Source organism: Leucoraja erinacea, chromosome 17 (genome assembly GCF_028641065.1).
Source record: "Leucoraja erinacea ecotype New England chromosome 17, Leri_hhj_1, whole genome shotgun sequence".
NCBI classification, from domain to species: Eukaryota; Metazoa; Chordata; class Chondrichthyes; order Rajiformes; family Rajidae; genus Leucoraja; species Leucoraja erinaceus.
Window position 1 is genome coordinate 11,381,888 of NC_073393.1, and position 26,689 is coordinate 11,408,576.

General features: G+C 39.6%; 1 protein-coding gene across 3 annotated transcripts in view; it reads left to right on the plus strand.

The window, feature by feature from the left end:
• Window positions 1–26,689, plus strand: part of LOC129705113 (BTB/POZ domain-containing protein KCTD19-like) — a 62,106-nt gene that overhangs the window by 3,032 nt on the left and 32,385 nt on the right. For 2 of the 3 annotated variants that reach the window (XM_055648522.1, XM_055648524.1), the window contains exons 2-9: window positions 6,421–6,734; window positions 7,939–8,086; window positions 9,840–10,031; window positions 12,966–13,097; window positions 14,253–14,475; window positions 19,230–19,399; window positions 20,126–20,238; window positions 21,522–21,664. In XM_055648522.1, coding sequence (XP_055504497.1) covers window positions 6,444–6,734; window positions 7,939–8,086; window positions 9,840–10,031; window positions 12,966–13,097; window positions 14,253–14,475; window positions 19,230–19,399; window positions 20,126–20,238; window positions 21,522–21,664 — 1,412 coding nt within the window. In that variant the 5' untranslated portion in view covers window positions 6,421–6,443. The remainder of the gene's footprint in view (window positions 1–6,420; window positions 6,735–7,938; window positions 8,087–9,839; window positions 10,032–12,965; window positions 13,098–14,252; window positions 14,476–19,229; window positions 19,400–20,125; window positions 20,239–21,521; window positions 21,665–26,689) is intronic. The other variant, XM_055648523.1, reaches the window with a different exon arrangement.

Below are 26,689 nucleotides of genomic sequence, written 5' to 3' on the forward strand. Positions count from 1 at the left end.
CAAGATTATATGTTAAATAAACGACATGTTTTATTTTGTCCTGATATTGCGATCAGTGATGTTGAAGGCGTTTTTAGTCGCGTTTAAGTTAAAGTCAGCAACGCAATTGTCCAGCAAATTTTTTTTTTAAACCGTGAACGGAAGCCCGAACGATTTTTCTTCATCAGCTAGCAACCCGAGGAAATCCTTCTCTGACAACCTACATTTTAATCCTGCCTCCTGACCCCCCCCCCCCCCCCACCCTGGAAGAAGTCTGAAGAAGGGTCCCGACCCAAAATGTCACCCATCCGCTTTCTCCAGAGATACTGCCTCACCTGCTGAGTTACTCCAATACTTTGTGTCCAGCCATGTCTTACCGCAGTCTTTTACAATCCACCTTACTGTTTACCGCACCTCACCAAGCTTGGTGTTCTCTATGAACTTGAGAACTTTACTCTGTATACTCAAGTCATTGATATATCAAGATAATGATGGATTCACCACCAAGTTTTATTTAGAGATACAGTATGGAAACAGGCTCTTTGGCCCACTGAGTCCACGTTAACCGTTGATCACCTGTTCACACTAATTAACCTATTCTACATCTGCTCCTTACACTCTAGGAGCAATTTACAGAGGCCAATTAACCTACAAACTCACATGTCTTTGGGATGTGGGAGGAAAGGGATATCATGCTTGACTAATCTTCTTGAATTTTTTGAAGATGTGACAAGTAAAATGGATGAAGGGGAGCCAGTGGATGTAGTGTATCTACACTTTCAGAAATCCTATGATAAGATCCCGCACAGGAGACTGGTGACTAAAATTAGAGCACATGGTATTGGGGGTAGGGTGATGACTTGTTTAGAAAATTGGTTGGCAGACAGGAAGCAAAGAGTAGGAGTGAAGGGGTCCTTTTCAGAATGGCAGGCAGCGGTGAGTGGAGTGCCGCAAGGCCCGGTGTTGGGGCCACAATTGTTTACCATATATATTAATGATTTGAAAGAGGGAAATAGGAGCAACACTAGCAAGTTTGCGGATGACACAAAGCTGGGTGGCAGTGTGAACTGTGAAGAGGATGTTAGGCGGTTACAGGGTGACTTGGACTGAGTGAGTGAACAGATGCGTGGCAGGTGCAGTATAATATAGATAAATGTGAGGTTATCCACTTTGGTGGCAAAAACAAGGGGGCAGGTTATTATCTCAATGGGGTTAAGTTAGGTAAGGGGGAGGTGCAGCGAGACCTGGGTGTCCTTGTACACCAGTCACTGAAAGTTGGCGTGCAGGTACAGCAGGCAATGAAGAAAGCTAATGGAATATTGGCCTTCATAACAAGAGGATTTCAGTATAGGAGTAAAGAGGTTCTTCTGCAGTTGTATAGGGCTCTGGTAAGACCACATCTGGAGTATTGTGTACAGTTTTGGTCTCTTAATTTGAGGGAGGACATCATTGTGATTGAGGCAGTGCGCCGTAGGTTCACGAGATTGATCCCTGGGATGGCGGGACTGTCATATGAGGAAAGATTGAAAAGACTAGGCTTGTATTCACTGGAGTTTAGAAGGATGAGGGGGATCTTATAGAAACATATAAAATTATAAAAGGACTGGACAAGCTATATGCAGGAAAACTGTTCCCAATGTTGGGCGAGTCCAGAACCAGGGGCCACAGTCTTAGAATAAAGGGGAGGCCATTTAAGACTGAGGTGAGAAAAAACTTTTTCACCCAGAGAGTTGTGAATTTGTGGAATTCCCTGCCACAGAGGGCAGTGGAGGCCAAATCACTGGATGGATTTAAGAGAGAATTAGATAGAGCTCTAGGGGTTAGTGGAATCAATGGATATGGGGAGAAGGCAGGCACGGGTTATTGATTTGGGACGATCAGCCATGATCACAATGAATCGAAGGGCCGAATGGCCTCCTTCTGCACTTATTTTCTATGAAACTAGAGTACCCATGGGAAATCCACGCAGGCACGAGGAGAATGTACAAACCACACAAATCCGAGGTCAGGATTGAATCTGGGTTATGGGTGCCATGAGGCACCAACTGTACCACTGCATCACTTTGCCACACGAAGGGGTAAGGGAAGCATTATCTACAATTCTCCAAAAAGAAAAAAAACATCTATCACTATTTTCTGCCTTTCAACCAATTTCCTGTCTGAAATATAATCATCACTCTGTGCCTCCTGGGTCCCTTTTAAATCTTTCCTCTCTTACATTAAATCTATGCCCTCTAGTTTTTGATTCCCCTATTGTGGAAAATAGACTGTTGGTATTCACCTTATCTATACCCCTCATAATTTTATAAACCTCTTTAACCTCAGCTCCCTACGCACCAGGGAAAAAGATCCAACATATCCAGCCTCTTTAGAGATTAAACCTAGACTAGGTATCACCCTCAAATCTTTTTTTGCACCCTTTCCAGTTTAATGACACCCTATAGCCATGGGACTGAATCTATATACATTATTCCAATTGTGGCTTGCCAGCGGCTTGTATTGCTGTGACATGACATACTAATTTCTGTATTCAGTACCTGACTGATGAAGGCAAGTGTACCAAATACTTTCTCAACCTATGTATCTGCATTGTCATTTTCAAGGAACTACATCTGCATCACCATCACCATGGCTAGTGTTGTCTCTCTGTTCCACAACACTAGCCATGCCCAACCATTTACTGTGTGCCTTGATTTGTCTTTACAAATACAACACACCACATTTATCTAAATTAATGTATATCTGCCATTCCTCAGCCCATTAGTCCAGCTGACCAAGACCCTATACCACCAATTTTCATGCCATCTGCAAATTTACTAACCATGCCACCTTCAATCATATCCAAATTGCTAATATAAATAACAAACAACAGTAGACCCAGTGCTGATCCCTGTGGTACACTACCTGTTACAGGCCTCCAGTCTGAAAAACAACCCTGTACCACCAATTTCTGTTTCCTACCTTCAAACCAATTTTTTTAATCCAATTTGTTAACTCATCACGCATCCCATGTAAACTAACCTTCCAGACCGTCTTATCATGTGGCATATTGTCAAAGGCCTTGCTTTAGTCCATGTAAACATTGCCCTTATCAATCCTCTTGGGCACCTCTGCAAAAAAATCTTCTGAAAGTCCACTCAAGCATGCATCTATAATATTATCTTCATCAATCTCATCTATTATCTTATTTAAAAATTTAAATGCAATTTGCCTTTCACAATGCATTGATTCCACTTTATCCAATCAAACTTCTCCAAGTGCCCATCAATGTTTTCCATTATTAATTTTTCTAAAGGTTTTTCCACAACCAAAGTTAAACTTTTTGAACAAGCATCTTATACTTGTAATTTTTAATCCCTTGGCATCTCTTAATGGAAAACATTGATGGGCACTTGGAAAAGGTTCCTAAGCAACCTCATTTATATATCTAATCTCTGTCCAGCCATTGTTTAAATATGGCCTTTCTAGGGCTTCCTTATCAATAATTAACCCATTTACTCTTTTTGTTATGTGTATTGAGATATCTTTCTTGGCAAAAAGCAATGCTTAATATTCCAGTTATGCCTTCACCACACTCTTACTTTTAACTGCCAGCTAAGTTTACGTACTAATAGAACATTTTGATTAACATTGTTAACAGTTGCTGGATCTCATAAGCGCTCTTTCTCTCTATTAATTTCCTTTCCACTTTTACCCTCTAAGCAGACATATTTAGCCTGGTTTTCTCTTGATTTGTACCTCATAATATTTCGCTTTGATCAACTGTGGAGTTCCAGGTTCTAAATAAAAATAAAAACTCCACTTAGCAGTCAGAGAGCATCTAAGCAGGAAGAAACAGAGTTAATATTTCAGGTCAGAAGGGTCTTGGATCTTTTGCTTTACAGTTGTAGAATGTTTCCTGCATTTTTTATTGTGCATACTTCCAGGTTATGCAGTTTTTTTGCCAATCACTGTTTCGTAATCTTACCCTTCAACATTTTAGATTGTCTCTTGCCTTTCTATGTTACTAATCTAAATCTTAAGATACAATAGTCAAGTGTTCTCTCATTGATGGCCCATCTCATTACTCAGAAACAGGCCCAACACATGAAAGAAGTTGTCAAGAATGCATTTAAAAGTAGAATAATGTTGAATTGTTAACAATATTTAATCCTAAAACAACACAACTGTTTCAATGCTAATTGAAAGATCATTCTAGTTGCTTGATGGCTTTCTTGATGATTGTCATTCCTGCATCTTTCCCATTTCTAGAAAAAGGCAGTCCCTTTGTAAGTTCGACCTGTTAGTTTGTCTCAAACAATTGGTTTGAACTAAAGATAGACACAAAATACTGGAGTAACTCAGCAGGACAGGCAGCATGTCTGGATAGAAGGAATGGTCTGAACTAATATTTGTAGAATCACCACAAGAAATGCTGGTGTATTTTGTACATTGATTATTTGAACGACCCATAAGATAACTGATTAAATATGTCTAAGAAGGAACTGCAGATGTTGGAAAATCAAAGGTAGTCAAAAATGCTGGAGAAACTCAGCGGGTGAGGCAGCATCTATGGAGCGAAGGAAATAGACGACGTTTTGGGTTGAGACCCTTCTTCAGTCTGAAGAAGGGTCTCGACCTGAAATGCCGCCCATTTCCTTTGCTCCATAGATGCTGCCTCACCCACTGATTAAATATGTATATTTATTAATTATTGCATTGTTGCCATTTTTAAGATACCTTCTTCATCCAACATGATGTGTATGTAAATGTACACGAGTATTAAATACAGATGTTGACGGTTGAATTGTGACCTTTGATCACTGAGATTTAAATTCCAATCTAATCCAGTTTGATAGGGTGAAAATGTCTAGGGTAGTATGTGAAATAGGTTTGGGAATAACTTGAACCATTGTAATACTGTACTTTAGTAAGCTAATTTGGAGGTAGCTGGCAGGATAGTGGAAATAAGCATACTGGTACTCTTTAGCAGGTGCTTGGCTAAATTGGGAGTGCTTTTCATTGAGTAGAGTGAAAGGTTTATATTTTGCTGGTAAGTAGAAGTAAAAGTTGCCAGCTGAAATGGGGAGCTTTAATTTCCTCATCTTGGTGAGCACTATTGTGAAAATGAATAGATGTCACATTTTTTTTCAAATTCTGGGGAATAACGTGTAATTGTGGAAGGATTCACAAATTGATTAGCTATATGCTGCAAACATCGTCGTCTGTATACAGGTGATTCTGTTATAAAGCGATAGATGTGTGTTCCTGAGAAACCTCCTGTAATTGAAAATTGCATTATAAAACAAGTGGGGAAAACGGAGTTAGGGATAGAGAGTTTGAAACTCACAATAACAAAGTAATATTTCCCTGCAGTATTTTTTAAAGTCTTTTTAATAACTATATTTTTGTAACTTACTGCAAGGTAAAACTCCTAAAGAGTGTACATTACAGTATAATTCTTCTTATCGAGATGCATCACAAGATTAGAAATTGTTCAACCAGAGCTGAACATACTTCTCAGCATCCGCATACAATGGCGTCTTACGCTTCTTGTGCTTCTTGCGCATTGTGGTGGAAAGATTGGTGGAAACAGCGCCGTGACGTGAACGCTCTTTCACAAGAACAAGTGTCAATAAAACCAATTGCTTGTCAAGTTCAATGGCCTCCTGCAGTGAAAGTAGCAGCTGTGTTCTTAAGACCCAGTGGTGTATAATTACTGTGGGGACGTTACATGGAACCCTATTTTTCCAAGACAGCTTTCTTTTTTTCTGCTTACCGAGTTCTGAAGTAGATTTTAAGTGGTTCTCTAGCTCGCGATCAAAATAGTTTTCAAACCAATTAGGCCAGCATAATACAATTAATGTTCCTAATTCATCCATCGCATTACATCCAATTCGCGTTGTGCAAACACCCAATTATAATAGAACTAGCTGTACTTCCTTTAAAGCATACATATATTTTCCACAACCCACATGATTATGAACATAGATTAATGGCAACCTCATCTACTGGATAGGATAATCCAACTGAATATTGATGCAGAATTTGGAGCTGAAGTTCTGGTTTTCACTTAACAGTATTGTCTAGTGTGGGATTTGAACACTGCGCCGACTAGTTCACAGGCAGCAATGATTGAACTGAGTCAAAGGCTTGCTTCTCCAAATCAGAAGTATTGCTTCCTAAATGAGCCATAAACTGGGTAGAATTATGATGAGTTAGAAGTCATTAAACATAATCATCCCTGCATGATGAGGGAACTATTTTGTTTGTATATGGATATTTTGCCTTCAAGGTACAATGAAATATTCTTCCATCTATGGCGAGTAATCTATTACCAAGTTCTGTTCGACTATTAAAATATATATATAGTGAAAATAATTTAAATAATAAATTGGAATCAGGAGTTAACTAATGTATTTTATAAGAATAACTAACGTTATTTTGTTTTTAATTTTTAAGCAGTTTCACAAAAAGCAAGAAATATGGCTCCAGAAGACTATCAGGAAGAGGATTCTTTTTGTTTCAATGTAGGAGGCTGGCTCTTTTCGATTCCAAAGTCAAAGCTTTTACAGTTCCATGACTCGGTATTGTGGCAAGAAGCTTCCAGCCTTGTTCACTCGGAAGATGCCAGACTTTTTATTGACCGGGATGGATATACTTTCCGTCATGTACACTACTATTTGCATACATCAAAGCTGTCTTTTTCCTGCATCTCTGAAATTACTTTGTTGTATGAGCAAGCTACAGCAATGTGCCTGACATCTTTGCAACAGGTATTAGTCATGGATAATACATAGATAAACTAATTACAAAACCATTAAAACAGGATTTGTTTTCTTGGGTAAAGTCGCTGCAACTGATTACAAAAAACCTAAATGTGTTCAGCAGATATCTGATATTCCTAGCAACATCGTGAGCATCTCAAATGCGGTGATTGTGAAATAATTTTCTAGTATACAAATCTACAAATATATGAAAAAAATGAATCATGAACGAGGGGATATAATACAAAATAAATGTTACAGTTAATTGGGATACTAATCATGAAATGATTTTGAAAAATAGAAAAAGTGTTCAAACGGAATTTAGATTTAATCATTGATAATACTTTTGAAGTGGAAAGGTCGGTTCAGAGCATACCATTTATAATAAATAAAGTGAAACCATAGTGATTTCAGAGGTTTACACTGTTTAAATCAGTTGATTTTATATGTTTCACACGACTAAAAATTGTAAGGTTGTTACCAGTTGTTTCATTTACTTTTAAAAACTTGTCATTTACTTTTTAGTAGAAGGTACATTGGTTTTGTGCTGTGTATTTGAGTTATTTGTGTTTATTGTCTCGTCAAGTTGTCTGTGCAAATGGTACATAATATAATTTAGATTTTTGGGAGAAGGTTCAACCAGTTTGCGATAAGACAGGTGTCCATACATTGTATGGTTCCTAAATAGAAAGTAATCCTGCACAGTGTGGTTCATGCACATCTGGGTGAAGAATTCAATTGAGATCCTTGTGTAAACGGGCAGGGGGATTTCCTGTCCTGCCTTAATTAGCCATTTGCACAGACCTTGATAATTCATATTGTAATTTAGCACACCTGCTGGTATTTTCCTGCACTATTGGCATCAGGGTAGGAGCCGTTGCCACCCACTCTCTACTAAATCAATACAACACAGTTTAAAGTATTTTTGTGCTCTGATGCAAAAAAAGATGATGAAGGAGAGACTTTGCAGGACTGAGAGGATGGCTCCTGCTTGTTTATCACGGATCTCCTTGTTCTGAGAGATGAGGTAGAACACAGATTTATTTAGCTGCTCACTTCTTGGCTCCAGAATAGAATGATCGTGTGGATAAAAGCCAAGAAAGAAAAATATAACTAAAAGTTTATTAGGAAAAAAATCTTGTGAGAATGTACAGAAATGTCTATTGCAATAAACAATGTGGAAGATGTAATGATTTACACATTATCTTAATAGGCTTTGGATAATATGAAAGAAAGTAAACATCATTTGCGTGTACGACCTGAAGATGTACCAGTTACTCAAAGAACCAGTAGGAATTACTGGAGAACAAGATGCAACAGTAAACCTTCAGACTTCCAAATTAAAAGTCCAGCATTCACAGGTAGCTAATATTGATACCAATTTCTATAGACTTTTATTGTCAATAGGTTATTGATGCATGAAGAATTTCATTGTTTTATTGATTGTAAAAAAAACTATTTTCGGTGTACACGGAGGTGGAATTTGAAGCTATAATCAGAACATTAAAACAAATAAATTGAAGTAACCATGGGCACCTTGATTTTGCCTTGTGATTAAGACCAGCCACTTTCTAGTCAAATTCTCTTAATTCTTTTAATACTGAAAAGCTATTGATCTCAGCAAGTAGAGGTGTTCCATCATGCTCCCGATGACCCATGTAGATGGTGGACGAAATTTAGGTGGTCGAGAGGTGAGCCAATCACTGGAGGATACCCTATCTTCCACCTGCTCTTGTATCCATAGTTTCTAGTGAAAGATTAGTCAAGTATGATTTCCCCTTCGTAAATCCATGCTGACTCGGACCGATCCTATTATGCTATCCAAATGTGCCGCTATTTCATATTTTATAATTGACTCCAGCATCTTTCCCACCACCGATGTCAGGCTAACTGGTCTATAATTCCCTGTTTTCTCTCTCCCGCCTTTCTTAAAAAGTGGGATAACATTAGCTACCCTCCAATCCAGAGACACTGATCCTGAATCTATAGAACATTGAAAAATTATCACCTATGCATCCACAATTTCTAGAGCCACTTCCTTAAGTACCCTGGGATGCAGACCATCAGGCCCTGGGGATTTATCACCCTTCAGTCCCATCAGTCTACCTAACACCATTTCCTGACTAATGTGGATTTCCTTCAGTTCCTCCATCACCCCAGATCCTCTGGCCACTACTATATAAGGAAGATTGTTTATGTCCTCCTTAGTGAAGACAGATCCGAAGTACCTGTTCAACTCATCTGCCATTTCCTTGTTCCCCATAATAAATTCACCTCTTAGTCTTCAAGGGTCCAACGTTGGTCTTAACTAATTTTTTCCTCTTCACATACCTAAAGAAGCTTTTACTATCCTCCTTTATAATTGACATATTGGTTTATGGCCCAAGATATGAATTCATTTTATCTGAGAATTGTTTATCAATACAAAAATCGTGAAAATTTGTCAAACTCATTCTCTCAATCTAAATTTAAAAAAGTACAAGGGAGGCTAGAATACCTAGCAAATTAGCACTTTATGTAACATTGTTAACATACGTTTCTCCACACATTCAAACATAATTGGAGTGACTGGTAAAGTTAGTTTCTTGTCATGAGACTACATTAGTACATGGTCATAATTACAGCCATGCTGAGCTTTCCCTTGCCTTTTCAAATAAAACTTTCCCCTGGTCAATTCCTCAGTTCTGACCAAACTTTGGTGTTTGCTACATTCTTCACTCAGTTATTCAGTTGGTTAGAAATATGTTGATCATTTTACACAACGCAAATTAAAAAATTAGATTAACAAAATGTCGGAAGAATGGTCCCAACCCAAAATGTCACCTATTCCTGATCTCCAGAGATGCTGCCTGCCCTGCAGAGTTACTTCAGCTTTTTGTCTCTATCTTTGGATTAAACCGGCATCTGTAGTTCCTTCCTTAACAAAATGTGAACTCCATATTGTGACATTGGTGCCCTCTGCTGTTCAATATCATATCTGACACATTCAACTATCAAGTCCTTGGGGAAATTGAAGACATCTAATGGTCATAATTAGTTTGGAATATGTGAACTATCTAGGGGGTCTACATTTTTTATTTTAAATGAAATAAGTTCATTTTTTGTTTTCTTTAGGTTTACCTGATAAAGCTCCATTAGGACTAATAGACACACCACTGTTGGATACCGAAGAAGAGGTGCACTGGTATTTTCTTCCTTTAAATCTAGTGAAGAAATACCCTACTTTAATCAATGAAGATAACCTGCTATGGCTGTGTGAGGATGTTGTCCTTATAGAAATCGGATGGAGTAATTTTCGATATATAGGTATTTAACCTGCAATTATATTGATACTGTATTACAAGTATCGACACTTTGTTAACATTCATACCCTCCCCCCCTTTTTCTTTTGTTATGTTTAATCACAAATGTAATCGCATTGAAACCATCTATTAAATCTGAAATGTATAGCTTAATGAACAAATTTCAGTTTTACCATCTAAATCAATTAGAAGTGTATTACTGGAAATAATTTGCTGATGTAGCTTCATAAGATTTTGGTTTGGTTGTACAGGTGCACAACCTTTTATTCGAAAGCCTTGGGACCAGACACTTTTCGTAATTTGGAATTTTTTGGCTTTCGGAATGGAAGATTTTTAGCGTAGATTTTAATGGCTGGCTCAGTGGTAGAGTGCTCGGCTCATATCCGCAAGGTCACGAGTTTGCGCCTCGATCCCGGCAGTTACTTGATCGCGAGTTTGAGTCTTCAATGTAGTTTTTTCTTGCAGAATAGGAGAGAATAGGGAGGGTTAGGCTGGGATCATTCTCTGTGAGATGAACTTAGTGCGGGAGACAAGTGTAGGAGAGGTGTACTGACTGTGTGGGCAGAACTTTGGAAGTGATTGCCCACCATTCTCAAAGGCCGCTGTGTCTCCCTGTCCCTCCAACTCCAGAGGAATCCGCTCCCCGATGGGCCGCTACGGCGACAAGTGGCAGTTCGCCCACAGCCCGAGCTGCACCACCGCAAGAACAAGACGTACCTTGCACGCCATCAGCTTCTGCCCCTAAGGGGAGCGTGTTCCTCTGGAGTTGGAGCGGGGCTGGGCTGGAGTTGCTGATCTGGGATCTCCGTGCTTGCAGTGGGCCTGGGGGTCGGTGTCCCGATGAGGGGGCGCAGCTCGGGCTGTGGGAGAACTGCCACTTGTCGCCGTAGCGGCCCATCGGGGACGGCTTCTGGTGGTCCTGACGTCTCTCAGCTCCTGTCCAGGGGGGTGGCCAGAGACGTCAGGACCAACAGGAACCCGCTCCCCGATGGGCCGCTACAGCGACAAGTGGTAGTTCGCCCACAGCCCGAGCTGCACCCCCTCATCCGCAACCCGGGTTCCTCTGGAGTTGGAACGGGGCTGGGCTAGAGTTGCTGCTGGCTGCGAGTCTCTGGGATCTCCGTGCTTGCAGTCGGTGTCCCGTTGGTCCTGACATCTCCGGTGACTGGTACTGACCTGCTGGCATCGCTGACGTGAAGACAGTGCAAAGCCCCCGCGCTGGTGGGCGGGGAGCTGGAGAAGGGAGGGAAGGGGTCACACACATGGCCAGGAAGCAGAGGGGTGTAGGTGGGGTGAAACTGAAGGGAGCGACAATCTGCTGCTGCCTGCCCGCTGAGTTAAAAAGTTCCTATGCAAGACTCACGATACACTGTGTATCGTGAGTCTACCGTGGGAACTTTTTAACTCAGCGGGCAGGGGCAGCAGCAGATTGTTAATTATTAACCTTCCCGCGCAATATACCCTCACCTTCTCTTTTATGAATGGTGATTTAGTTCCCCTTTCTTCGAGGACCGACTGGAAGTTCCGCTGTCACCTCTGCGGGCCGCCCTCGGTGAACGTCTTCAAGGACCTTTCTTCAAGGACCGAAAAAATTTCCGCTATTCGGACCTTTTCGTTATTTGGAATTTCGGATAAAAGGTTGTGCACCTGTATTTGGAATATTGTGTGCAGTTCTATACTAGAGGGCATAGCTTTATGGTGAGTGGCAAAGGAACTGTGCAGGACAAGTTTTTTAGTCAGAGGGTAGTGAGTGCTTAGATCGACTGCCGGGTGTGGTGGTGGAGGCAGTTACAACAGTGGCACTTAAAAGACTTGGATAGGCATATGGATATGCAGGGACTGGAGGGATATGCAGGTAGATAAGTGTTGGGCTTGGCATCATGTTTGTCTCAGATATTGAGGGCTGAAGGGCCTGTCCCTGTACTGTACTGTTCTATGTTCTGTTTTCTATAATGTCTCAACATCCATATACTATAGGTAGACACAAAAAGCTGGAGTAACTCAGAGGGACAGGCAGCATCTCTGGAGAGAAGGAATGGGTGACGTTTCGTTGAGTTACTCCAGCTTTTTGTGTCTATCTTTGTTTGAACCAGCATATGCAGTTTCTTCCTCCTCCATATACTATAGACAGAGGCATTATACAAATATATCCTGGCCTAATTTCCATTTCCTTATCAGAATTTTGCAACACAAGAGGTCATTTACCTATTGTGCTTGTAATTGCTCTTTCAAAGACCTTTCACATTTGTTCCATTTCCCTGCCTCTTTCCCACGGCCGTGCAGTTTTTCTTTTTACTTATATTGCATCTATTAGGCCTCATTGTCCTGGTAAACTCAACATAGATGGATATTCAAAGGCTTCTTTGTGCTTCCAACATATCGGTAAAAAGCACCAACACATCTTTTTGATTGATATATGGTTTTCTTCAAACTTGTTACAGCATTTAGCATGACAGAAATCACCCAGCTGCCATCTGGCTTTCTGGGACTGATCTTGGTGTTATTGCACTTTTACATATTTCTCTTCCTTATCCCATGCAGACATACCAAGAAATTCTCAGAAACTCATTCTTTGTTTCCTTTATTTCCTCATCCATGCATTCTCTTTTAGTGATATGATCTATATGCCAACAGTAGTCCATATGTTGGTAACAACCTCTTTGCAGTTCCCATAAATGAATATTTGTATTCTTATCGTGAAGGATGCCACTATTTTCATTTGTTTAATATAGAGACACTATTTTTCCAACCTGCAATAAAGCTGTCTTTTGACTTATTTTTCCATCCATTTTCCTATCTTAACCTGCATTTGCATTGCACATCTGTTTTTAAAAGCAGTTATTGTCCACTTCAAATCATAATTAGAGTTAAGTCAATAGTCAAGAGACTCTTAATTAAATTAAACATTTAAACCCAGTTTATAATTCTAACTTTGCAGCAAATTTCCTTCTGACTGGCAAGTTTATTGTACCTGACAAATTTTCAGAAGTAGATGCTCTTCTGACTGAAATGGAGATGCTTCAAATTCCAGAACTCATTGAAGCTGTGAAATCATACAAGAGAAAAATAGGTAAGCCAATGAATGTTACCAAAGGATCTTTTGAAGTAAAATATCCTATATGTAGCAAAGAATTCTGACAATTACAGCTTGTATGTTTCAGCATATCAAACAAGGCCAATAAGGAAGATTACTATGTGCAATTTTTCTTGAATTAGTTCAGAGACGTCATGAACATTTTAAAAGTTGGTGAGACAAATTATGAACCAAATGACAAATGATTGTTAAGAGTGAAAAATATAAAATCTTAATAGCACATTATAAAAAGAATAAACTTCAACATTTGTGTCAGTGCTCCACTAATGAACCAAAATATTCTCTTATTTTACCCATAAATGGTATTTTAGACTTTTTTACTTTGCCACTTATTTCTGAACTCAATATTTATATTGGTTAGTTGAGGCCCATGTTATTTGTAGTTTTTAGACTGCCATTTTTAAAGAATAATGCTCATATTTGTTCAAAACAAATCCTACATCAAAGTTGCCAAGAGCTTTGATAATAAACAATTCAGAATGTCTCTAAGATTTTTGCAGGCAGCTATGTATGGTGAAACTGTGATATTCTGGCACCCTTGGAATTTTAATTTTGCCAGTCTAGCTGATTTTCTTAACTATTGGATAATACTTATAGTATCCCAGCACTTTTTCATTTTTTTACACGTACAAGCTGTATATGTCCCTTGCTCTCCATCATTGATAATTATCCAGTAATGGTGAGCACGGGTCAATTACAGTTTGTCTGCTTCAGCTTGTAAAATATAGCAAACCCCACTGATCAGCGGAGAAAGAAGACTTAGTGTAACACTAATGAGTGAGCTTGGCACTAAATCATCAAGATTTTTGCATTGGATACTGAATTATCAGTACTTTACTGTGCATAAGTGTAATCCACTATTACGATATCAGAAAGGTTATTATATAATGTTTGCAGTAGCTTTATGAGAATAATGCAATGCAAATTGTTTTACATATATAAAACATTAGATGGGTAGCATTTAAAGTGATTACTTAGCCATAAAACTATTCTTTAACAATTAAAATGATTTTAAACATTGGTACTGAGAGACAATGGCTATTTTCTCCTTAACAGCAAACTGTAAAATTAAACTGTTATGTTTAATTATCAATTGCAATCATTAGTAATATAGACCTCGCTTTATTGTAGCTGGTAATTCCAAAGATGCCTCTATCTCTGGCAATTCTGTACATCATTCTGAAGTGGGTTGTGAGTCTGAATGTGCTCCAGCATACAAACCATTGTATGTCCTTGTCCTGGAACTATTAGTGAAATACCCAGATTCAGCACTAGGACAACTTTGTATTGAAAGCAGCCTTGATGGGATGAAGCTCTATATTTTTGGCAATGGAGTTCTTTTTCAACATGTCAGGTACTTGTGTTAGCTTCACTATTAATTAGGATTTGATATACCTGATGCCATGATAAAATACATTTTGTCTATATTTTTCATAACTTTGGCTTTCGATTGAATATTTCATGTTTGAATGAATGCAATTGAATGTACATTTCTGTGATAGAAAAATCAAATAGTATATTGAGCCCATACATTAAGCCTTTACTAGACTAAGTGGGACCCGTTGGGTCCCATGTACACACGGAGGGCTGGTCCCCCAACGTAATATTCCACCTCTCCACCAATTCCAATATTGGTGGCCAGTGGGGGAGGGCTTTCTGGAGCACTAGTATGGGTGTTGTGGGCCATAGGGACTGGTTTCCAGAGGGCTAGTATGGACATTGTGGGCCAAATGGATTATTGGGCTGGCAGCTCAGTCACTCAAGCTTGGTGTGCTGGCGGGGCTAACTCACTCACGGCTGGTCGCATGGAAGTTGAGTCATGGCTATTCCTTGAAATTGCATTTCAAGCAGAGTGCAGGCCACCAAATTCAATTTCAGAGCATTTCAAGCAGATTGCAGGCCACCAAATTCAATTTCATAGCATTTCAAGCCGTGTGCAGGCCATCAAATTCAGTTTAATAGCACTTCAAGCAGAATGCAGGCCACCAAATTCAGTTTTGTAGCAATTCAAGCAGAATCCAGGCCACCAAATTCAGTTTCATAGCATTTCAAGCAGAGTGCAGGCGACCACATTCAGTTTCATAGCATTTCAAGCAGAGTGCAGGCGACCACATTCTGTTTCATAGCATTTCAAGCAGAGTGCAGGCCACCACATTCAGTTTCCATAGCATTTCGAGCAGAGTGCAGGCCACCACATTAAGTATCATAGCATTTCAAACAGAGTGCAAGCCATGACATTAAGTTTCATAGCATTTCAAGCAGAGTGCAGGCCACCACATTCAATTTCATAGCATTTCAAGCAGAATGCAGGCCACCAAATTCAGTTTCATAGCATTTCAAGCAGAATGCAGGCCACCACATTAAATTTCATAGCATTTTAAGCAGAGTGCAGGCCAACACATTCAATTCCATAGCATTTCAAGCAGCGCAGGCCACCATATTCAATTGCATAGCATTTCAAGCATGCAGGCCACCACATTCAACTTCATAGCATTTCTGCAGGCCACCACATTCAACTTCATAGCATTTCAAGCAGAGTGCAGGTCACCACATTCAACTTCATAGCATTTCAAGCAGAGTTCAGGTCACCGCATTCAATTTCATAGCATTTCAAGCAGAGTACAGGCCACCACATTCAATTTCAAGCAGAGGGCAGACCACCACATTCAATTTCATAGAATTTCAAGCAGAGGGCAGGCCACCACATTCAACTTCATAGCATTTCAAGCAGAGTGCAGGCCACCACATTCAACTTCATAGCATTTCAAGCAGAGTGCAGGCCACCACATTCAATTTCATAGCATTTCAAGCAGAGTGCAGGCCACCAAATTACCAAACAACTCATTGCATTGTCATTAAGTGCTAACAAATCATTTATTGCAAGTACATTGCAGACTCACAGTTCAGTTGATTTACAGCTTAGAATCACAGTTGTGGACTCTCCCTCACGATCTTCCAGAGTGACTGACTCATGTCCAGGCATCCGGGGTTTTATAGTCCTGCCACCCCCCCCCACCGGAAGGGGAGTCACCTTAATTGTGGTGATTGACATGCGAGAGGACCAATCAGCTGATCTAAAGATTTTTAAGCACTCACAACTTTTTTATTTTTCATCGATTGGAAAAATCCTCGGGGCTGTCTCAGCGGAGGAGGACTATGAGTAAGATGGTGAGAAATAGCGATATATGGTATATATTTCTAAAATCAATATACAGCGCAGACAGGAAGTGGTCAAGATGAGACTTTTAGTCATATATATAATCTATATTACTGCATGTAATGAACTCAATATAAGAAGAAACAAACTCTGATTTTCTCAAAGCTATTATTCACAATTTTTTTTCTTTTCATTTTTTGACGTTGTTTGCAAAGTTATTTATTGTCCAACCTTAGGTGCCCATCAGATGGTAGTGAACAACCTTCTTGAACCCCTTCGAGGCTGCCATTTTGTAACTAGGCACATCTTGATAATTTTCTACATTAAGTAGCTGCAAGTGTTATAACCATGTTAAAATAAACTTGGCTAGTGGTGCAGATAGGTCTGGACCACAGGTTTTCAGTTGCAGGAAGGAACTGCAGATGCTGGTTTAAACCAAAGATAGACATAAAATGCTGGAGTAACTCAGCGAGACAGGCAGCTTCTCTGAATAGAAGGAATGGGTGATGTTTTGGGTCACGACCCTTCTTCAGTTCTTTTAGTCCCATGTCCTTTGTTAGATCCAGTGTTCTCACCTGCCTCATGCTATCATCGGGAATGATTCAAATGGGCTGAAGACAGCCCCATTGAATGTGGTTGTGTATATTTCAGCCATATGTTCAGCACTGGTCTGCTGGCTGCTGCATCACTGAGGATGGAGCACTTCAAGGAGCCTCTTTTTGAGTTAATCATGTCTTGAGTGTCACTAGCAGGTCAGCATTTGTGGCTATTTCTAATTGTCCAGAAGCAGATGGCAAGAAGCAGCGTTCATCAACTGCAATGTCACTGATAAAAGTACACCCAGAATGCTATGTTGTCAGTTTATTGCAATTTGCAAATTTGAATACAATGTACAACATTTCAATCTCTAAATCTTTTGAAAATCTTATAATTCGCCATAAATCTAATATAGGATCTTGTAGCATTCCTTGGGTAACTCTTTATTAGTTATAGAAACATAGAAACATAGAAATTAGGTGCAGGAGTAGGCCATTCGGCCCTTCGAGCCTGCACCGCCATTCAATATGATCATGGCTGATCATCCAACTCAGTATCCCGTACCTGCCTTCTCTCCATACCCTCTGATCCCCTTGGCCACAAGGGCCACATCTAACTCCCTCTTAAATATAGCCAATGAACTGGCCTCAACTACCCTCTGTGGCAGAGAGTTCCAGAGATTATCCAGTACTTATCCGCTTAAACTATTAATGATTATTCTATCCACCTATCAATTTGGAAAGTTTATTTAGTATCGTTTCAAAATGCTAAATTTGTAAACATTTGAAACAAACATAGAATTTCTATTTGGGGATAAATTTTGATTGCAGGCATTCAGTTATGCTTTTGCTCAAGATTCCCATTTGTTTGCGGAGTTGTAAAATTGATGGAGGAAATTGTCCATGTTTGCAAGACATACTCAATGATGAGATCAGTACTTGTGCAATACTCTTTCATGTTTCCCCAGCCATATTGAACCATTCATGCACAATTAACACATACACACAGGTAATTGGATTAAACCAGTAGGCAGAACACAATGTTCTACATTCGTTCCAGGTGAGACAGAGGTTCACCTGCACTTCCTCCAACCACATCTATTGCATCCGCTGCTCTAGATGTCAACTGATTTACATCGGTGAGACCAAGTGTAGGCTTTGTGATCGTTTCGCCGAACACCTCCGCTCGGTCCGCATTAACCAACCTGATCTCCCTGTGGCCCAGCACTTCAACTCTTCCTCCCATTCCGAATCCGACCTTTCTGTCCTGGGTCTCCTCCATCGCCAGAGTGAACACCACCGGCAATTGGACGAACAGCACCTTATATTCCACTTGGGCAGTTTACACCCCAACGGCATGAACATTGACTTCTCTAATTTCTGGTAGCCCTAATTGTCTCCTCCCCATCTCAGCTCTCCCTCAGCCCTCTGGCTCCTCCTCTTACTTTCTTCCCCACCCCTCCAACCCCCACCCTACATCAGTCTGAAGAAGGGTTTCGGCCCGAAACTTTGCCTATTTCCTTTGCTCCATCGATGCTGCCACACCCGCTGAGTTACTCCAGCACTTTTGTCGACGTTCTGCATTCCTTGCCTGTTTGTTTGCTACCTATCATTGTGGAGGTCATACGGTTTTTTCACTCATGTGCACTTTAACTCTTGCCTACACTAAGGTGTAATTTACTGTAGCCAATTAACCTGAAAGTGCATTTTTGTATGCTGGGAGTAAACCTGTCCACTTTGTGGAAACTCATACATTCATGAACATAATAGACAAAATATACACAGAACTTGAAATCAGAATTAATTCCAGGTCCCTGAAGCTATGAAGCAGTTATGGACCTGTCCCACATATGCGACCTTTTAGGCGAGTGCGTTCGCCACATGGACACCACATGTTCGCTGATGGTCTCTGGTGAGTCTTCTTCATGGTCACGAGGAGTTCCTGCATTCTGGGAACTAGTCGCAGCCTCTGTATGGTCGCCGCAAATTGTTCAACATGTTGAAATTGGTCGCCATGGAGAAAATCGATAATCCTGTAGTCGTAGGTGCAGTTGTAGTGGGTTCACCATGTAGTTATGGGTAGTCGAGGTAGTCGTAGGTAGTTTTAGTTAATTGCCTTTGCTGACCGGTCATTTTCATTGGCTCATTGGGGAAAAAAACGTAAGCAGGAGTTTTCAGAACCAAGGATAGCCGACTGGTAATGCTAAATGTCCGCCGAACTCACTAAGGGGGAATAAAACGGGTCCCCAATTTCCATTTACAAATGCATACTTTGATTGAAATGTGGAATAAACTTGTATATGCCACCAGCATATTTTTAAAGTGTTGTGTCCATAAATTGTTGCTGTTTTCTTTCATCCCTGCTTTTAATTTGTTACCCTAACTGCAAAAAGTTGACATTATTTGTGTCTGTAGAAGCTGGTTAGGGACATGTCGTCTACCTTTGACTGAAGACGTATCTCAAATGTGTGCAGTTTGTGTTTTTCTGGACCGACATGACAGTCTGTATCAGCCCGTAAAGGATGCCATGCGACTTTATCTGCAGAAAAGAAAAAGGGAAACACTTGAAACCAGGCTTAAAATAAGTAAGTTCTTCTAAAGTGCAGCAAATTTGAAAGTGGCAAGCTATTTTTTTAAGAGCTGTTAATTAAGCATATATGTATCAGAATTTTATAAATAGAAGCAGACGTTAACGAGCTTAAGTTATGCTTAAGTTTTACAAAACATTAATTATGCGAAAACTGCAGTATTGTGGAAAATTTGGATCACTGGATATTATGAGAAATGTCGAAGTTTCAGAAAGAATGCAAAAATCATATACTAGAATGTTTCAAGTGTTTGAGTTTCAGCTACACAGTTCTAATGAGAAAACTTTCCTTGGATCAAAGAAGGGTGAGGAGATTTGGCAGAAGTGTATATGAATGAGCAAGGCGAGCTAGAGTAAATAGAACAAACCGTTCCTATGAGTGGATGGTTGAGGAATTTGATTCAAAGTGAGTATCAAATGATGTTGGATGGGGTATGAGACAAAACATATTTTTATGGTAAGTGGTTATGATCATGCGATAAGGGTGGTGAAAATAGAATTAATCGTGGTATTCAAAGTAGCACTGGATAGGCAGTTGGAAATTCACATGTAGGACATGAGGAACAAATGGGGAATGTTGCTGACAAGGTTACGTAATATAGGGACTATATGGTTGCCTACTGCCATTATGATTTTATGTATCTTTAATAGAAGTGATTTCTAGCTTTTTATATATTTGCATTTAACAGTAATCGTGACTTTAAATTGATCAAATATTTTTAAGATATATCAGACGATGGTTGGACTGCTGATGTAGACAGCCATACTCTTCACCAGATTGTGAAAGTTTATGTGGGAAATTATTGGTATGCCACTTATCTGAATACTTTCCTGAAGGTACGCTGGTTTAAGTTACTTCCAATTGTCTTGTAGGTCATCTCCGAACAAACATTTTGATTATTCTTTGAGGTATAATCGTATTTTTAGTAGGATTATTTTTACTATTGTGAAACAGAAAAATACCATGCAATGTTACAAAAGTATCTAAGCTGCATATAACGTCGTGATTGGTAGTTCCAAAATGCACTCATTCACTTGTGAGATTCTGTGTAATAATTTAGGACAATACAATTCTGTTATATTCTGCTCTATGTAAGAATACCACAGATATTCAATTCAATTATCAAACTGATAATTTACTAGCCATTTAAGGAGGGTGATACAACAACCTAAAGCCCTTCCTCTATGCTGAATTTTGTACCTAGGAGATTGCCTATTCCGTGGGATATAAATGAGGGAGAATTCACCCTTAAGTTTCAAATTCTCAACCAAAATATTTTAGGTTTTTTTGTGCAAGAACTAAACGTTCCAAATTCCACTCCGGTTTTACATTTTACTCCTCCTCTACTTATCTGACACGCTTTGTTCTCCATTTCACCTCTACTCTTTGTCATTTACTCCAGCCATATGTCAGTCATCTCCCCCCTCACCTGAATACACCTATCATTAACCAGGCTTTGCCCTACCCCCACCTCTCTTTGCCAGTTTTCTCCCTCTATTCTATATGAAGATGAGCCCAAACCTAAAACATCGTCTATCCATTCTCTCCACGGATACTGCCCAACCCACTGTTCCTCCAGCACTTTAATGTTTACTTGATTCCAGCATCCGCAGTTGCTTATGTCTAGATCCTGAGGAGTTACGTTGGCTTTGGAAGTTATGAATATACGCTCCAGCATCATCTTTGACAAGAACTTTTGAGTTCTTTACCATATAGATTGGTTGTGGCAGATATCATTGATACATTTAAGGGAGGCTGGATCAGTAAATGGGGAGAAAGAAATATGTTGAAAGGGGGTGGAGAGAAAATGAATAAAATGGGAGGCTTGTGGAGTATGAAGCACAAGGCTCTGGCACATTTTTAGTAGGTTAAAGTGATGGAATTCTATAGAGGTTTCTGCGCAGAGGGTCAGTGAATTTCTGTTATAAACTTTGGTAATGAGACTTTCTGGGGGAATTTCATTCATCAAATTTGTATAGGTATGTGATGGGGAAAAAAGTGAAATAATATAATGTTAAAGAGATAATGTCTTCTTCAAATCTTTGAGCCAAGAATTATAGGTTCTTGAGTGACTATGATTAAGCAATATAGTGTATCTGATGAGAATGTTGTCTGTTAGTATCCAGAATTGTTGTATAATCGTAACAAAGCACGATGGATTGCATATGGCAAGACACTTTTCATCATTGGAGATGGTCAGATGTTCAGGCATATTATCAACTTCCTGAGATTTGATCAACTGTATATTCCATCAGGATTCAAGTGAGTACATTACATAATAATTTAGCCATTTGAATGTTAAACAATTCAGTGCAATGTTGTATATTTTTCAATGGTGTAACCATTATCTTTCACATCAACACTGAAGTTTGAATCTAACTAATTTAATAGAGTTTGAGTTATGTCCATTTGTTGGCTGTAAGTTTGGGAAATCTCAATCCTTATATCCAAAATGTTAAGCTGCGTAGATTTGCAATACTGATATCATTTTGAGGATAGTGGTCAAAAAGAAAAATTATCAACTAATGTTATATGGGGTGCTTCAGGTGATGCAGTATGTGAGCAGCATAAAGGTACTTTGCAAGCTGGCATATTTAATTCGGCAGGAAAACTTGCTGACAGATGTTCAACATGTCTAATGTGCAGATTAAAGGAGGATTTTTTTTCTACAAAACCCCTTAAAAAGGGTTACCTAATGCTAACTTTTACTTTTACTGGATGTAAAGAAAGATATCTGTCTTAGGAACAAGAAACAGGTAGGGACTTGTGCTGAAAAACTGATTTTTCTGAAAATCTTATGCTTTGGCATATGCTTTACCTAGCAATGTTACAAAATGTTGAGATTTTAAAAATCAAGTCTGTAATTTATCCCATCAGATAAAGCATAAACCTGTACAGAAAGGATGGGTTGCACTTGAACCCGAGGGGGACCAATATCCTGGCGGGGAAATTTGCAAAGGCTACTGGGGAGACTTTAAACTAGAATGGTTGGGGCGAGGGAACTCAAATAGAGAAAGCTAGTAGACAGAATGGGAGGCAGGAAGCAGAAAAGGGAAGCACTCGGGCACAAGAGGAGAAAGAAAAAAAAGGAAATAAACAGAGAATAAGAGGCGGGGGTTTTCTTAAATGTGCATATTTTAATGCTAGGAGCATTGTAAGAAAGGTGGATGAGCTTAGAGTCTGGATAGACACCTGGAAGTATGATGTTGTGGCGATCAGTGAAACATGGTTGCAGGAGGGCTGTGATTGGAAACTAAATATTCCAGGATTTCGTTGCTTCAGGTGTGATAGAATTGGAGGGGCAAGAGGTGGAGGTGTTGCATTACTAGTCAGGGAAGATATTACAGCAGTGCTTTGGCAGGATAGATTGGAGGGCTCATCTAGGGAGGCTATTTGGGTGGAACTGAGAAGTGGGAAAGGGGTAGCAACACTTATAGGGGTGTATTATAGACCGCCAAATAGGGATTGAGAATTGGAAGAGCAAAAATGTAAGGAGATAGCAGATATTAGTAGTAAGCACAAAGTAGTGATTGTGGGAGATTTCAACTCTCCACACATAGACTGGGAAACACATTTGGTAAATGGGCTGGATGGTTTGGAGTTTGTAAAATGTGTGCAGGATAATCTTTTGCAGCAATACATAGAGGTACCTACTAGAGGAGGGGCAGTGTTGGACCTCCTGTTAGGAAATGAGACGGGACAGGTGGCGGAGGTATGCGTTGGGGAGCACTTCGGGTCCAGTGATCACAATCCCATTAGTTTCAATATAATTATGGAGAGGGTCAGAACTGGACCTAGGGTTGAGATTTTTGATTGGAGAAAGGCTAACTTTGATGAGATGCGAAATGATTTAAAAGGAGTGAACTGGGACATTTTGTTTTATGGGAAGAATGTAGAAGAGAAATGGAGGACATTTAAAGGGGAAATTTTAAGAGTACAGAATCTTTATGTTCCTGTTCGGTTGAAAGGAAACAGTAAAAAGTGGAAAGAGCCCTGGTTTTCAAGGGAAATTGGACATCTTGTTCGGAAAAAGAGGGAGATCTACAATAATTATAGGCAGCATGAAGTAAATGAGGTGCTTGAGGAGTATAAGGAATGTAAAAAGAATCTTAAGAAAGAAATTAGAAAAGCTAAAAGAAGACATGAGGTTGCTTTGGCAAGTAAGGTGAAAGTAAATCCAAAGGGTTTCTACAGCTATATTAATAGCAAAAGGATAACGAGGGATAAAATTGGTCCATTGGAGAGACAGAGTGGACAGCTATCTGCAGAGCCAAAAGAGATGGGGGAGATATTGAACAATTTCTTTTCGTCGGTATTCACCAAGGAGAAGGATATTGAATTATGTGAGCTAATGGAAACTAGTAGAGTAGCTATGGATACTATGAGTTTCAAAGTAAAAGAAGTACTGACACTTTTGAAAAATATAAAAGTGGATAAGATTCCAGGTTCTGACAGGATATTCCCTAGGACATTGAGGGAAGTTAGTGTAGAAATAGCCGGGGCTATGACAGAAATATTTCAAATGTCATTAGAAACGGGAATAGTCCCCGAGGATTGGCGGTACTGCGCATGTTGTTCCATTATTTAAAAAGGGTTCTAAGAGTAAACTTAGCAATTATAGGCCTGTTAGTTTGACTTCAGTGGTGGGAAAATTAATGGAAAAGATACTTAGAGATAATATATATAAGCATCTGGATAAACAGGGTCTGATTAGGAATAGTCAGCATGGATTTGTGCCTGGAAGGTCATGTTTGACTAATCTTCTTGAATTTTTTGAAGAGGTTACTAGGGAAATTGACGAGGGTAAAGCAGTGGATGTTGTCTATATGGACTTTAGTAAGGCCTTTGACAAGGTTCCTCATGGAAGGTTCGTTAAGAAGGTTCAACTGTTGGGTATAAATGCAGGAGTAGCAAGATGGATTCAACAGTGGGTGAATGGGAGAAGCCAGAGGGTAATGGTGGATGGTTGTTTGTCGGGTTGGAGGCAGGTGACTAGTGGGGTGCCTCAGGGATCGGTGTTGGGTCCCTTGTTGTTTGTCATGTACATCAATGATCTGGATGAAGGTGTGGTAAATTGGATTAGTAAGTATGCAGATGATACCAAGATAGGGGGTGTTGTGGATAATGAAGAGGATTTCCAAAGTCTACAGAGTGATTTAGGCCATTTGGAAGAATGGGCTGAAAGATGGCAGATGGAGTTTAATGCTGATAAATGTGAGGTGCTACACCTTGGCAGGACAAATCAAAATAGGACGTACATGGTAAATGGTAGGGAATTGAAGAATACAGTTGAACAGAGGGATCTGGGAATAACCGTGCATAGTTCCTTGAAGGTGGAATCTCATATAGATAGGGTGGTAAAGAAAGCTTTTGGTATGCTAGTCTTTATAAATCAGAGCATTGAGTATAGAAGCTGGGATGTAATGTTAAAATTGTACAAGGCATTGGTGAGACCAAATCTAGAGTATGGTGTACAATTTTGGTCGCCCAATTATAGGAAGGATGTCAACAAAATAGAGAGAGTACAGAGGAGATTTACTAGAATGTTGCCTGGGTTTCAACAACTAAGTTACAGAGAAAGGTTGAATAAGTTAGGTCTTTATTCTCTGGAGCGCAGAAGGTTAAGGGGGGGGACTTGATAGAGGTCTTTAAAATGATGAGAGGGATAGAAAAGTTGATGTGGATCAGCTTTTCCCTTTGAGAATAGGGAAGATTCAAACAAGAGGACATGACTTCAGAATTAAGGGACAGAAGTTTAGGGGTAACATGAGGGGGAACTTCTTTACTCAGAGAGTGGTAGCGGTGTAGAATGAGCTTCCAGTGGAAGTGGTGGAGGCAGGTTCATTGGTATCATATAAAAATAAATTGGATAGGCATATGGATGAGAAGGGAATGGAGTGTTATGGTATGAGTGCAGGCAGGTGGGACTAAGGGAAAAAAGTTGTTCGGCACGGACTTGTAGGGCCGAGATGGCCTGTTTCCGTGCTGTAATTGTTATATTTATATATCGTTATAAAAAGAAGTTTAATTTGACACCTAACTCACTTTCATATCTTCAGTATTAAAAAAGTTATGGCCAATTTCATACTCGGAAATTAGCATCTTGTTCCCTATTGCTTTTCCATTGACTTAACACAAATGCTGTGATTGAGGACAGTCAAAAGCCCATAACTTTCTTAAAAATTACGAGAACTGAAAGAAATGTTCAGTTATTATAGATTGAGTTAGCATTCTGAAACAAATATGAAACAATCTTACTTAGATGACTTGAAATTAAAGCATATAATTTGTTAGTTACCTAATTGTAGCTAATTATAAAATTCAATTACTAGATCTAAACATCTATCAATTTATTAAGAATAGATGAACATTTTTAAATAGCCAAAGTGTCCAAATAACATTCACACAAGAATTCACAATATAACATAATTTCATTGTCATGGATTTATAGGCCAAAAGGAATTTAATGTTTAATACCTGTAAATTAATGGCCATTTAAATCATCTTGCGAGTGGGTTTTTTCTGGAACGCGATCAATTGGAACGTTGTGGTTGTGGTGAATTTAAACCCCATATCGGCAGGAAAAATACTGCCGGTTCGTATGGGGAAAAAAATCGCCGTTTTGCAACGTAAAATGTGAATTAAAGGTATCTTAAGGAGCACTTTTATACATAAAATAAACGGCTTTCCTTTACCTGTCCCGTACCTGAAATCCGTCCCCGTTGTCGGTGTTGACGACTTTAGAAGCTGATTTTAAAATTACTCCAACACTGAACTTGTCGGGCGATTAAAAAAAAAAAACAGAACGGCCGTCGGAACAATTCTTCAGCAAAAGCTTGCACTCCAACCAAATATATTCCAGGACAAGGTAGGAAAAAAACGCGTTTTAACCCCACCCCCCCTCAAAGGCACCAAAATCGCGCACAAGGCCAGTGGCAGAATTGCAGCGCCGCATTGTATTGTAACATACCTACTTTACCTGATTCTACCGCTGTCTGAAACTCAGCAGGGCTCTGTTTCCCACGTTGGGAATGGGGCCAAATTTCCCTCACTCCCTGTAAACTCGGTGGGTCCCGTTTCGCACAATCCCTGTAAACTAATCTGGGCCCATTTCCTACGCTCCCCGTAAGATTAGCATATTCTTTGGAAAATGTATTGGACTGCTGTATAACATCTTTAAAAATGCATGGGATATTGATAAGAATAACATTAATAACCTAGAAAATTGCATTCCTGGTACGTGAAATTCTCTGAGTGAAAAAGGTTCCTTTCGTATCCTCTATAAAT